This window comes from Apaloderma vittatum, unplaced genomic scaffold, assembly GCF_000703405.1.
Source record: "Apaloderma vittatum isolate BGI_N311 unplaced genomic scaffold, ASM70340v1 scaffold3353, whole genome shotgun sequence".
Taxonomy (NCBI): domain Eukaryota; kingdom Metazoa; phylum Chordata; class Aves; order Trogoniformes; family Trogonidae; genus Apaloderma; species Apaloderma vittatum.
Genome location: NW_009707341.1, coordinates 6,396 through 21,043, shown reverse-complemented (window position 1 = coordinate 21,043; position 14,648 = coordinate 6,396). Strand labels below are relative to the sequence as shown.

Below are 14,648 nucleotides of genomic sequence, written 5' to 3'. Positions count from 1 at the left end.
TGAGACTGAGCTTAAATGAGAGTTCCCATGATTGCAAACGCTGTTTTGGTTTTTAGCGGAATTAGGCATATGCACGGCTCAGTTTGACTTAACCCAATTAGGATTTTTTTTTTTAATTTTTTTTTTCCTTCAGTATAGTGAAACTACCCTGAAAGCAGGGGAGCTGAGTTGTGCCATGTGCTCAGGGCATGTTGCCTAGCTCAGCACCCAGAGCTTCTCACGTGGCCACGACTCGGTGACCAGTGTGTGAGTAGCAAGGCTTGGAGGCCCGTCAGGCTCTTGGTGGCTGTGTATCTGAGTTGGAACTGAAGCATCTGTGAAGCACTGGCTGTTTGAAGACTGGAAAGCAGAGTTAGAAAGTACTGACTAGCAAAAAAAACCCCCCACCTAATAGTTTTTTTAAATTATTATTGTTAAATACATCGAAGCAGAGTTTCTTCAAAGGAACTGTGTATGGGTTTGTGAACACATCTGAGGAAGAGGGATGGCGATTACCTGGTGAACACATTTGAAAATCACCACCTCTCTTTGGTTTAACTGCTGCTTTTTATGTGACTTTTTTGTTAAATGAATACTACATTTGTGAAATTAATGTTTTCTTTCTCTTCAACAGTGGGCCACTATACGGATAGAAAAAGGTGTCAAAAAGCCCCAGCCACAGATGCTAAAGACTCCTGCTGCTAATGGTGAGAGCTTGGAGTAATGTCAAATTGATAAGACAGATGTTCTGAAGTAGCAGAACTGAGTCCTTTTCAAATGGAGAAGTTAGATGTGTGCATGAGAGAACTGGAGAAGAGGTGGGATGGTTACAAGCTAACTGTTACATTGAATTGTTTTGCAATGCTACCAGCACAAAAACTGTTTTTGCAGAGTGATATGCTGCTTTTACTGGCTTGTACTGAATGTTTGAAAAATTAGGGGTTGAGGAAGTGAAGAGTATGAAATAACATTAACAAAACAAAGTAGAGCTTAATATGGAGTTTGTCCTCAAGGAAGATTTTTTTTATTACAATATGAGCTTGACTTTTGCCTTGAAATCTGTCTTTAGGTCATTGCTTGCAGGGCTGCTGGCCAACTATCTCAGTCCTAACAGCATCATAGTATGCTTAATAATTCTTTCTCAAGCTCAGTGTATTTTTTTTGCTGTAAAACTACTGAACTAAAGTGTGTGGTGTTATACTTGTTCCCTCCTTTCAGTCTGCTGCTACTCACATTTTGCCCCCTGGAGTTACCTCACTGGTTGCCAGTTGCTTATGCTCCTTATCTGTAGAAAGACAACTGAAGAGTTGCTTCATATTTCTTCCTTTAGCCTAATTTTGAAATCAGTTCTTTTCATATATCTTAACTCACACTGTGTGTGCGTTGTGGTGGGCTGTACTAGGTCAGAGTTGGCCGTAAGGCTTTGGAGCTGTAAGTGCAGTGAGAGCAATCTGAGTTTGCCCAGGAAATTGTAGAAGGCTGAACAAGACATTGCAGCCAATACTTGGTTTTCTCCTGATTTCTGAACTCCCTTGAGGGAAGAGATGCCATCCAGAGGGACCATGACAGGCTTGAGAAATGGGCCAGTGCAAACTGCATGAGCTTCAACAAGTCAAAATGCAAGGTCCTGCACCTGGGTCTGGCCAGTCCCAGGGACAAGTACAAACTGGGCACAGAGTGGGTTGAGAGGATTTGGGGGTGTCGATAGACGAGAAGCTCAACATGAGCCGACAGTGCGCTCATGCAGCCCAGAAAGCCAACTGCATCCTGGGATGGATCAAGAGGAGTGTGGCCAGCAGATCAAGAGAGAGGATTTGCACCCTTAACTCTGCTCTTGAGAGACCCCACCTTGATTACTGCATCCAGTGTCCCCATCATAAGAGGGACACGGATTTGTTGGAGCGTGTTCAGAGGAGGGCCACAAGAATGATCCAGGGGCTGGAGCACCTCTGCTATGAGGATGGGCTGAGGGAGCTGGGATTTTTCAGCCTGGAGAAAAGACGACGCCAGGGAGACCTTATAACTGCCTTCCAATACCTGAGGGTAATCTATAGGAAGGCTGGAGAGGGACTTTTCACAGGGTAGGAGAGGGGTAAGTACTTGGGAATCATAGAATGGCCTAGGCTGCAAGGGACCTTAGAGATCATTTTAATCCAGCCTCCCTGTCACCAGGGACGCCACCTCGGCAACACGTGGGGACCGAACTGGAATGTTTTTTCAACTGAAGGAGAATAGGTCTAGACTGGATCTTGGGAAGAAATTATTCAGTACAAAAGTGGTGACACTCTGGAATAGAAAAGTTGTGGATGCTCCCTCCCTGGAGGTGTTCAAGGCCAGGTTGGATGAGGCCTTGAGCAACCTGGCCTAGTTGAGAGGTGGCCGTGCCCATGGCAGAGAGTTTGGTTTAGATGATCTCTAGGGTCCCTTCCAACCTAAGCCATTCTATGATTCTGACAGCCCTGGTATTGCTATTGATTTGTTCCTTCCTGACAGCATTTTAGAGCAGTGTCAGCATTTTCTATTTTCCCTCACCAGGCAGCACAGCTGGAAGCAGGACCAGCTTGACAGTTAGTAGACAAGTCACTTGTTACCTGATTCTACGAATTAGCTCATGTGAACATGATACAGTAATGGGGGCTGAACTACTCAATTAGTGTGTGTTTCATCTCCAAAGGCGTATCCTTATCAATACTGTAAATGCTGGTATGGTACTATCTGCAGGCCAGGCATGAAACAGGTGATCCAGCTGTCAGCACCTGTAATGATAAACTGAAGGTACTGCACAGCAGCTCTTTAAACAGCTCAAAATCCGTTTGATTTAGTTGCTGACTTTAAATTGGTTGAGAAAAAGTATGTCCTGTATCACTCACCAGTGTCCTGAAAGACGGGGGTTTGTTTTTGGGGTGAAGGGAGAGGCCAGGTGAGTGATCCTTTCGGATAATGTCAGTGCCCTGTTACCTGTGTTGCACAGCTTGTCAGTGATGCAGCAAGATATCCTTTTTCTTCCTGTAAGGGTGACAGTATCCCATCATGTCACGGGTCAGTGAGAGGGCATGAGGTCCTACTGTGCAGCTAAAACAGCACAGTTAGACCTCTTGTCTTTGTAGACTTATGGTTGTTGTGGCATGTAGTCTTTTTCTACTCTCAAATAGAAATGTAAAGGGAGAGGGGACCCAGCTAGTAGATTGTGCTCTGTGAGCTATCTTTCTATAGAAGTACAAGTTCTTACTTACTCTGTATTTGTGGCTGAGGGATGTATAGTGTACTGTGATATGTGCTGTAGCTCAGAACTTGGACTCCACTGTCTGGAGCATTAAGAATAATGAAAATGGCCTAAGGTGATTCATATAGATGAATGCATGCATGCTGTGTTCGAGCAGTCTTATAGATGGGGATGTATACTCATAATTGTGGACTGAAGCTCATATTTTAATGTCATTTTTTAATATTTGAAGTAAAAATCCCTACTGTAGGTGGCCCTTAGGGTGGCAAGCTGGAGTCTAACAATTTCTTACTTGAGAAGGTATGGGGGGCAGACGAGATGTGGAAGCTGATGTGCAAAGCTGTGCTCTGTATATTGCTCTTGGGAGCTTTTTAAGCATAGGACTAAATGACTTGGGATTAGGAGTCTGGATTCCTTTATGTGAATGACAGTACTTGAGGACCAGGGCAGATGTAGGTCTAACAGTGCAGTATATAAATTGACGTCCCCTGAGGCAACAGAAGATGAGCAGGCAGAGAGGCCCAGTGGTGTTATGCAATGCTTACTGAGGGAGGAGAAATTCCTGGTGATAATGAATTACAGAGCAGCTGATTAAACCAGGGTAAAGGTAAGTGACTATGTGTGTATGCACACATGTGTATTAAGTGCTAAAGGGGGATGTGTAGCACCTCTTCCATCTTTCCTGGCCATCCAGTCCTCACTAGGAGGTGGGTTAGGATAGGAGGGAGCATTGCAGATGCAAGGGTGAGCTTTCCTGTTCACAGGCAGAAATAAAATGGTCCTCCCCAAAGACCTTAAAATCCAGTGTTCCTCAATATGGAAGACGAGAGAGAGCATGACCTTACCTTGCGGTACCAAATCCAGCGTATTTTGCATCTGTTAGCAGAAATGGCAGCCAGTGTCCCTGCAATGGTGATACGGAATAGTCCCAAGAAAAATGTTGGCCGATGTTGTTGCTGTGTGAGCAGTTACCTCGTGCTGCCACCTCAAGTTGGTCCCTTTGTGTTAAAGGGCACCGTGTTCATGTGCCGGGCCCAAGGGTAGCTTTTGTCTGTGGAGATTCTTGCAAGCTAGATGTCTATCTCATTGCAGTGAATAACCAGCTCTCAGCTGTCAGTGTGGGTGCTGACTGTGTTGAAAGGCAGTTCTCTCTGAGCTGTTGAGTTTAAAAAAACCCATGAAAATGCTGTTCAGAATTTTGGAAGTGACGTCTGCTAAAAGAAAAGCTCGTGCAAATAATGTGACTGTAAGTAAATAGTGTCAGATTTGAGCCTGATATAATTAGCTGACTAGAGTATGTGAGCTTGAAGGCTTGGGACTTGTGCTGTGATGCTGAATAAAGCAACAACTATGGCTTTTTTCACTTGGGAGTGATGTTTGCTGTACTCCTGCATAATGCTGCCTTTTAGCAGTCTTTGGCAAACTCAGCTCTAATGGCCGATGGATTAAAGACCATAAGATGTTTCTTCTGATTACAAGAAGGCTAAGTAAAGCATGCCTTGGCACCACATCTTTTAATTCTGTTCATAATACCTTCAAGTGCTGCCAAGATCTTGGCTACGAGTAGCTTCTCCCAGATGTGCAAGGCAGCTTGCACACGAGGGTGTTTGTTGTTTTACAGCACAGGCTGGTGAAGCAAGACATCACAGGCGTGCTATCTTGACTAGGCCAGCAGCATGTTAAACTTGAACCCTGGGCTGATTTCAGCCAGGGGAGCCAACTGCTAGGCTGGTCCTCAACCAGGGTCTGGGTAAGGAAGAAGCATTCCCATTTCTCCCACAGAGAAGAGTGGTACTTGTGTGATGGGTGCTGGAGAGTTCCTGTGGCCAGTTTCTTGCCTATGATTTGTCTCCTGCCCCAGCAGTAAGCATGGAGCAGATGGATTGGGCTAACTTACCTACAGTCTCGGCTGTTTCGCAGCTTAGGGGTTTAAGGGATTGACTGGGAGAAAAAGTGGAACCACGAACTAGAGCTCTGGTTTGGGTTTAAGATATGAGAGGTGTAGTCCCTCCTGCTAAATGTTTGGTGTGATGTGCGTTTGGATAATTTAGATCCTGAAGGGCATATGGGTGTTTGAGTGTGCCACATTAAGGATTTATATTTATGGGATAGTGGTAGGACAATGCACTGGGATGGCACACTGGTGAAATGGCAAGTCATGGCTGCCAAGTTCAGAGCTGAAGGTACTAATAGATTTTGTTGCAGTGTGACATCTCTTGCATGTTCTTTAGTGTTTACCTCTGATTTGTGGGACTCATATCTTTGAGCCTCTTGTGTTTTCCCAAATATGTGCCACAGTGCAATAAGATTTTTCCATATCAGTTTCAGTTGCAATTTAAATGTTGAATGTGATTGGCACAGCAAATATAGTCAGAGTTTTTCTACTGGCAGGATGCAGGTTTCCACATTGTGGGCTGTGTATTTGTGGGAAAGTGCCTGGTAGCTTGCAAGAATTGGATGCTTCCTCCTTTGCCTTTTTTTTTTTTTTTTTAATGTCAGCATGGAAGCAGAGAGATTATGCAATTTGTCAGAGGGTATCTGACAGAGTGGCAACCTGAACTTGGACCTCTATAATCCTAGCTGAGTGTCTCAGGGGTTGGTTATTCTGGTTAAATGTTATTCTAGATTTCTTCAGTCATCAATTTCTGGAGCCAGACTTTCTTACCAGAAAGCAGCTGCTTGATCGTTATATTTAACTTACACAGTTTGCCCTTGCCTCTGAAATCTCTAGTGAGGAATTGATGCTTATGAGACCATAACTACAAAACACCCGAAAAGGGGGGAGGAGAGGGAATAATTGCTATTTGTACTGCATTTCTGAACTTTTCAGGTTTCTCTTCTATTGCCAGACATTATGTGGGCAGAGTTCAGCTGAAACACACCAGTTAGTGCCCAACTAAATTGTATCAAGGCACATCTAGGCATGACTTTGACTTTGTGATTTTTTGGAGGTTTTTTTTTTATTTGTTTGATTTAAATGGAAATAAAAAAAATTAGTATGGTTCTGGCTGTGCTTACAGAAAAGATGTTTATGCTGGGAGGGGAGGGAGGTGTGTTTGGTTCAAAGCTGGTCTGTGCACAAATGTCAGGTAGCAGTTGCAGTCTGGGCCTTCAGGATGTAGCAGTAGAGTATGTCTCAGCTGAGTGTAGCTGTGAGATGCCAGAATGTCTGACAAGAGAGAGGCCCAGGGAACAGGGAAGTCTCTGGGGAGGAGACTTAATGCCCTTAAGTACACAAAGCACCAGGAGAAGGGAATGGAAAGGCTGAGGTCTCACTTGGTTTCCTCTGGAAGTATAAGATAGTCCTGGATAAAGCTGGTGAATTGAGGACTTGTCAGATGGTGGGCAAGAGATTTTGCCTTCTTGCTTCACCTTCAGTAGGCAACAGAACTTGGTAATTTGCTTCTCAGGGTGTTTATGTGAGGAAAGGGAGCTAGATCTGACCTGAAGAGTATGCTGTGTTCAACTACCCATCTGATCTTGCTATCATAGGAGGAGTTCTGGGAGTAATGCAGAGCAGTAAGCAATTTGGAGGATGACTGTTGCTGTATAGAATCATTTCCTCACCTGGTTGCCTTTTCTTTCTCAAGGTATCATTGAAAGAGATGAAACGCCTATGGAGAAAGAAATTGCGCGTCTGCATCGAGTGGACTTCGAATTCTCCGACATATTCTACTTCTGCCGAAAAGGGTTTGAGGCCATTGTGGAAGACGAAGTCACCCAGAGGTTTTCCTCTGAAGAGCTGGTCTCCTGGAATCTCCTCACAAGGACTAATGTCAACTTCCACTACATCAGCCTGAGGCTGACTGTTGTGTGGGTCATTGGGGTGGTAGTGCGGTACTGCTTCCTCCTGCCCCTACGGTAGGCTCCTCGTGGGTGCTGAGGGATTTTGTCAGTCTGGGAACATGTAAATGTGTGCTTTCTTGGGGAAATATCATCTCAACTTTTTAAATCCAAATGCCAGCATTAGCAGATACAGAAGACTGAACCCGTTTAAACTCTCGTTTGAATGGTTAAGAAGCCATTCAGAACGCTTCTATCTTGTCATTTGCTGTGGAGAGTAGATCAGGGCTAGCGGTCACCTTTCTGTGAATTCTTCCCTTAATCATGTATGTGCAACATAGTTGTAAATTGGATGAGCACTCTGACATCTGTATTGGGGTATCTGAATCTTCTGCCTTTGCTAGACTGTGATTTTGAGCACTGTATCAGGAAGTTACTGACTTAGAACATGTCGTCAGATATCTGAGGAATAATTGAATTCATACAATCCCTTTCCTTTTTAAAGGGGGGAATGATACTAAAATGAGCAAAACTACTTATTTTGATTTAACGTCTATTTTGTCTGTAGCTTTACCCTCGCTACCATTGGGATTACCTCAATGATTGTGGGGACAACAGCGGTAGGACAGCTGCCAAACAGCAGGTAGGTACTGTGTGTTGTGTGAGGGGTGAACTTGCCAAGTTGCGTCAGTGCAAACAGCTCAAGATTAGGACTGGACAGATTTTACAAGTGATAGACTGCTGATAGTCCACTCCACCCACAAACCTGTGGCCTTGCTTTCAGTAGCATTTTGAACTTGGGCTGGGGTTGGCTTCTTGCCAGACTTGGCACTGAGGTGGGTGGTTTCTGATGGGTTCCTCTTGCTGTCACGAGAGACTCAAAGGAAGCATAGTAGGGGGGGAGACGGTGCTAGGATTAAAAATACCAAATGTGGAGGTGACAGCCTTGCCTAACTGAGACCAAGGGCATGACATGCCTTATCTGAGCTGCTGTAGAAATGAGTAGCAGGGCTGGAAATATCCCTCTGTGCTCCAGAGTACCAGGAAAATTGCAGCCCTGAATTGTGTTGCGTAGGCTGGAGAATGCTGCATGTGTGTCTAGCTGCTTTCTAGGATGCTCCAGATGCTTGTGGTTTCTTTCAGTGTGAAAAACTACCTGAGCGAAGTGGTCCACCTCACCTGCTCCCGCATCCTCGTCAGAGCTCTGTCTGGTACCATCCGTTACCATAACAAGTGAGTGAGCTGGCAGTACAATAGCAAAAGCATGTGTATGCTTCTGTGTCTGAGTATCCCATTCAAAATGGGGCAGCTCTTTCCTGATTTAACCTGCAGGTTAATGGGAGGCTGGATGCTGACTTACCCAACTGTTACGTGTGTGTAATGTGGTGCTTAGTGCACTAGTAGTCTAACAAAAAAATTTATGTAATTGCAGGGAAAACAAACCTCAGAAAGGAGGAATTTGTGTTGCCAACCACACATCACCCATAGATGCGATCATTTTGACAAATGACGGATGCTATGCAATGGTATGAAGAAATCCATGATGACCACAGCAGAGCAAAAGAGATCAGGAAAGAGAAAAATTATGGGGAATTGGTTGTAGGGTTCAGTACTTTCACAATAAAGATGTTAACTTGAGCACTAGTCAGTGGGGAAAAAGGGTAAATAATGAAACTGGTCCACAAGTTATGTGCTGGTGAAATTGTCCTGGCAGTGTCAATACTAGATCTTTAGGTCTTCATCTGGTGAAATACTTGAGATGCTTCCATGCTTGCATCTGATCCTTCCAATGAATGCATTTTAATAGCTTTTTGTGGGCACTGCCCTATCCTGGCTTGCAGTCTCCACTTGGTTTGGTGGGGTTTTGTTGTGTGTTGTTTTTTTTTTTGTTGTTGTTTTTTTTTCGTTTTGAGGGGGATGCAGAAGAAGTTCTGCTTTTCAGGTGCCTCACATGGTGATGTATCTTACTGTGCTTGCAGGTTGGCCAGGTTCACGGTGGGCTCATGGGAGTTATTCAGAGAGCCACGGTCAAGGCCTGTCCTCACGTCTGGTTTGAGCGCTCTGAAATGAAAGACCGCCATCTAGTGACAAAAAGGTGAGGCCTGGCTTGGAGCCGGGGATTGTCGTGCTGGTGTGTAACCCCGGTACCGGCTAGTGCCTGAGAGGCCACGCCTGGGTCTGAAGTCCCAGAAGAACCCAGATGAGGAATTAAAAGGTTGGAAAAGCAGAGGGCCAAGAAGCTGATGAGGTTGTGCTGGGAAACAAGGAACTTGGAACCTTGGGACTTTGAGAGGGCAAAAGGCTGACTTGCAAAAGCATCTTCTTTTAGCAGGAGCTGTATGTAGTTGTTTTATTTTGAACAATGACTGCTGCTTATAAATGTCAATCACAAGGATGTGAATTATCTATAATTCCATGTTACTGTAGTCTGGAATGATACACGGTATTGCAAACTGGTAGATATAGGTAGGAGTGGAAGCAATCAGTGCAGTACTGGCTTAACAGCAGTTTTTGGAGCGAGTTGAAGGGGTGATCTGTGGACAAACTGAGTGTTCAGAATGACTTGGTCAGCTTGTTCACGTGGGCTTCGGTACAGCAGACTGCAGTCCAAGCGTCAAGTTCCCAGGTCACCAAGGAAGGCTTGAAGAATTTATATGGGGTGAAATGGTTCAGACCGAAGGTTCTGGTAAGGTGTGAATTGCAGCAGACTGTCACAACATCTGATTTAGGAAGTCATTAGGATGACTAATCAGACTAATGACATCAGACTAATGTCTGATGAATTCAGCTATGCTTTTTGAAAGGATGTGGGGTTCTGCGATTTTCTGTTGAAGAGAAATACTGGTTAAAAAATGGGCTCTCTGTGACATGAACTGTCTTGACTTAATTCAAAATTGTGAGCCACTAAGAATAACAAGCTTTGTTTAGGTGAGGGGTAAAAATATGTCTAGTTATAAAACTGAGCTGCTTACAAAGGCAGTTTTCTCAGAATTTCTATCACCAAAGGCACACCAGTGAACTCCTGCAGTACAGGGATAGAAATTGTTCCTAATTTTTAAACCTTGCAGGTTAGGTTGATCAGAGTTAATTGGATTCAATTAATGGCAAATGTTTATTGACTTCCCTGGCAGTCGTTAATAAAATAATATGGAGGAAAGAAAAGAGGATATTGCCTCAGTGTAATGCACCAGGGGCTGAAGGGATGGCTTGCATAAAGCTTCATGTTTGTCAGAAACAGAAAAGCAAGTACAAATCGGGGTCCAGTAAAAGGCTTTGGTTTCAAACAAATGTGTTAAATGTCAAGATGTTTTTAATGCACCTGGCTTGGAAGAGTGGAAAGGAGCTGTTTTTAAAGCCTTTCTTCTGCTCCCACAGACTCAGGGAACATGTGGCAGATAAAAGCAAGCTCCCAATCTTAATTTTTCCAGAAGGTAAGAAGCTGAACTGCTCCTTATTCTCCATTCAGTGTAGGTGTCATCTCTGTTCTCTTTTCATGGCCTCTAGCGCTCCATGTATCTTCACCTCTGGCTTAGATTTTGTTAAGGTATTCCTATTTTTCATCTTCAATATGAGGTTGCGTGAAGACAACACATCACTGTCCCTGGCTGTTGGGTCTCCTGGCAGAAGAGGAAAGATTGTTTCTTTTACCATGTGAACATCAATTCACTGTCCTACAGACTTAACCTCAGCTGCGTGCTTTTTGTCTCTCATGTTCTTGCTTCATTCACGAAGTCAGTCGCAAGACAAAGAATGAAAGCAAGCAGGGGAGAGATGCTTAACTTAGCCATAAAGGGCCTGCATTTTCTCCTCAGTGAGTGCGAAGCCTGTATGTTGCTGTAGTGTTGCTGCTGAAATGTGGTAGGCTGTGAGAAGTAGTGACTTTTAGTTTCTCTTCTGGACAGGCACCTGCATAAACAATACATCTGTGATGATGTTCAAGAAGGGCAGTTTTGAAATAGGAGGGACGATCTATCCTGTTGCAATCAAAGTAAGTGGAAATGTCTGGCTGCTGAATTTCCAAGTTTGGGATTTGTTTTGTCAAGGTGGTAGGAAGCAGTCTCAGTATAGCTGCTAATGCAAACACAGTAGCTCTGGTGAGTGGCTACATCCTGTGGATGAAAGGAGAAAGTGAAGTCCTTCAGCCAATGGAGCCTGGCTAGTAGGACTTGGTGGATTCAGCTTCTTCCTTCAGAAAGCTGGAAGGGAGATCCAGCTTGTCCTTCCTGGTGCTGAAGGAAAGACATTTGGGCAAATGGGTGGCACCTGCTGCTGCTTCGGTCATGTAGTCACAAGCAGCACTAATAAGCACAGGCTAGTTTTTCTAAAGCCTCATGCTAAGCAAACATCTTGATTCTGAATTTTCTCTGGCACATGTCTGAAAGCATCCAGCTCAGATCTGAGACAGGCTGTGGTATTCTGTGGGGAAAGAGATTTATCATTTGTTTATTGTGATCCATTACAGTATGATCCTCAGTTTGGAGATGCTTTCTGGAACAGCAGCAAATACAACATCGTGAGCTATCTGCTGCGAATAATGACCAGCTGGGCAATTGTTTGCAATGTGTGGTACATGCCGCCAATGGTTAGAGAGGTAATCTCCATCTGGTTGACTGATTGCTGTTTAAGAACTTGACTGTGTCTGCCTCTTTACTGTTATTTTTTGTGGATTTTTAAATTTTTCTTCTCACCCTGAAACACCCTACTCACCCCATGTCTCCAAATCAGAGTTTTATACTGAACTTCTGTTAATGTTACCTTTGATATATGATTGGACTTAACTTTTCTGGATGCAGCTTGGTACCACCAGCAGTGCATTGAATATGCAAAGGATATCAGCAAAGATATTGCTGTTCACAATAGCGATGCTGTTAATATTCCATCCATTTGTTAGAGCTAAATTTTCCCCTAATTTCAATACTTCAGGGAAAGAATGAGCTCAATTATTACCACATTGGAACGTCAGGTTGTGTTGGCATGGTAAGGGACAGGTTATTTGTCAGTGAGCTAATTTGTTGAGGTGACATATGAGAACTGTTATGGAAATCCGCTCCAATTCACTTCTCTCTGCTTTGATTATGTTTAATATATGATCCTTCAAGGAAGGTGAAGATGCTGTTCAGTTTGCCAACAGAGTGAGGTCAGCCATTGCTCGCCAAGGGGGACTGACTGAACTTCCCTGGTGAGTGATTCTATCCTTGTTAGACTTCACAGACTATCTATTCTTAGTTTGACTGAGAGATACTTCCTCCCTTAGCTTTGTACCTAACATTCAACATAACTTTATTCCAGTCAGGAGAAAATAACTTTATTCCAGTCAGGAGAAAATGAGAGAGTAACTTCACAAGCACACATGTGTATGCAAAAGTAAAAATAAGAACAATGCATTTAAGTCTTTGGAGCGTGTTGCTCTCATGCAGCGAGTTTCACCTAAAGCATTGATGCTTTTGAAGAGGAGCCCTCCACAGTTGTGTCTCATCTTGAGACTTACGCTGCAATTAAGGAGCAGAAGTGAAATTACTTGGCAAAACTGATGAACAACAAAAAAATAAAACACAGAGCTTGAGGCTTTTTACTCCAATTTTTTCATGTGCTACCTCAGTAAGTAGCAGCGTAATGCCTAGATCTCATAGGTGCTTATGAAACTTAAGAGCAAGGTTTGAATGAGAGAATAGGCAAATAGGTCCAAGTATGAGGCCTGGCTGGCCCTCTGAATGATGTATGGAAAAAGACAATTATGATGTTGCACACGATTCCCTAGACTGCCTCTGTGTTCTAGGGAAATACCATCCCAGATTAGCAAAAATTTCCACTACGAGTGCAACCTGTTACCAGCATGAGCAGGCTGCCTTAACAGGCTAAACTCAAAATTTGGACTGCTTAAGCGTTGTGGCTTAAGGTAGATGTTTTGGTAAATATGTTTAAACTGTAATGTTCTAGAAGTTCTGAAAAAAAGCCTTAATAATCTTTTAGGTTAAGGCTCTAGAGCTGACTAAGTTAATATAATATATAGTGTAGTAATAGTCATGACGAGTTACTTTTCTTGCTCTGTTCCAGGGATGGAGGTCTAAAACGAGCAAAAGTCAAGGATACTTTCAAAGAAGAGCAGCAGAAAAACTACAGCAAGATGCTAGTGAGAAATGGATCGATAGGAAGTCTGTCTGCAGGAACAGAGTCAGACTGAATGGTGGTTCTTGAAAACTAATTTTGCACAACCAGCCTTAGCAGGATTTTTTTTTCTTTTAATTTAAAAAACCAAACCAAACACAAACTGATGAACTGGAGCAACAAAATCCCTCATCACATATATGCGTATTCTCTGTACAGATGTTGCTGAGCCTGCCAAGGGCAATGTCTCTGTATCTCTCCCTCCCTTTTCACTCTTCTTGCTCCCCTGCCCTTCCCTGTTTCATGTGATGATGCACTGCAGCTCCTGGTATTCTTGAGCTGACTATGTGGAGAGTTAAGGGACAAAAGGAAGAAAGTACCACAGTTTTTCTGAGTTTGTAAGGATGAAGGGAAGTATGCTGAAATAGATGCTGTCAGGCACTGATTGTGAAGATACCTCTTGTTTGTCGTACTTTGAAGCTTTAAACATAACACAGTTTCGTCTTTTTTGCTGTTGCTCACAGACTTTTAGTTGTAGATGACTTAAATGACATATTTTAGGATGTGGTCAGAACTGTAAGATTGACTCTTTTGGTTTGCTTGCACCTGGATGTGCAAGCAGGGATGGGAAGCAAGGGTCTGCATACCCTAAAGAAATGGGAAAGGAATTACCCTGCCACAAGCACAGTTCATGGACCATGAGGAATTCAGTGGCCTTATAACATGGTGTTGCCTTTATTGAGAACTGCTACCTGAGGGAAGATAAAGGGCAAGTCTTCGGTCTCCCTGTCCACTGCTACTTCTGAAATTGCTTTCTTGAGAGCTGTAAAGGTAAGGTACAGTAAGCAGCTGGATAGTGTAGGCTATGACAGATGAATTTTCATGAAGTGGGTTTTCAAGACTAACCTTTGGCAAAAATGGCTGCTAGTGGCTTAAAAAAAATCTTAAGAGAACCACACCAGAAACACATCTTGTGTTGATCTGGACTAGTGATAGCTATCACAACTATAAACATAGGATCCATAACTCACCTGTGATACAAGATGTGGCATGTTCAAATCTGCTATATACTGCTGTTTGAATGTAAAGAGAAATAAATTCTATATTTCTAATGGGTCTTGTGTGGCATTCGTACTCTTCTCTAAATGTATGTAAATAAAACAGTTATACTTCCTGAAAACTTAAAATTAGGTTCATGAAAACTCAAGTCACTGTGATATAAAGGACCAATTGTAGTTAAGTTCTGACCTGATTTCTAACCTGCCTTTTTTCTTTTTCGCTGCCCCCTCCCTCCTTGGACTTGAAGGAACACGTATGGCTTAGTGTTTATCCTTTCTAGAGTAGGATTGACTCATCATGGAGGCTGAACTTGAAATTACAATATGAAGTCACATCGTGGAGACTCAACTAATCTATAATTAACTGGAAAACAACTATGAGCTGCTAAATTTGTAACAGACTGAGTTAATTTGTAAGTAGTCTTTTCCTGTAGCAAAGACACTTTTGATTTAGATAGCACATTTAAAAATCTGTTATATATACACACGTACACCAATAT

The 14,648-nt window shown here is 43.2% G+C and overlaps 1 protein-coding gene across 1 annotated transcript; it reads left to right on the top strand.

Moving 5' to 3' along the window:
* Positions 1 to 616: 616 nt before the first annotated feature.
* On the top strand, positions 617 to 13,236 carry AGPAT9 (1-acylglycerol-3-phosphate O-acyltransferase 9). The gene is made up of 11 exons (XM_009866141.1): positions 617 to 686; positions 6,793 to 7,063; positions 7,554 to 7,628; positions 8,129 to 8,218; positions 8,418 to 8,511; positions 8,965 to 9,080; positions 10,361 to 10,416; positions 10,888 to 10,973; positions 11,448 to 11,576; positions 12,085 to 12,164; positions 13,040 to 13,236. Exons 1-11 carry the CDS (start codon positions 662 to 664, stop codon positions 13,164 to 13,166), a joined length of 1,149 nt encoding a protein of 382 aa, XP_009864443.1. The 5' UTR covers positions 617 to 661; the 3' UTR covers positions 13,167 to 13,236.
* Positions 13,237 to 14,648: the final 1,412 nt, after the last annotated feature.

What these genes read in the sequence shown, in the direction of transcription:
- AGPAT9 (XM_009866141.1), top strand. Translation starts at nt 662, where the DNA reads ATGCTAAAGACTCCTGCTGCTAATG. An exon ending in TGCTTCCTCCTGCCCCTACG is followed by an intron (nt 7,064 to 7,553) that starts GTAGGCTCCTCG and finishes TTTTGTCTGTAG; the next exon opens with CTTTACCCTCGCTACCATTG. An exon ending in TCTATCCTGTTGCAATCAAA is followed by an intron (nt 10,974 to 11,447) that starts GTAAGTGGAAAT and finishes GATCCATTACAG; the next exon opens with TATGATCCTCAGTTTGGAGA.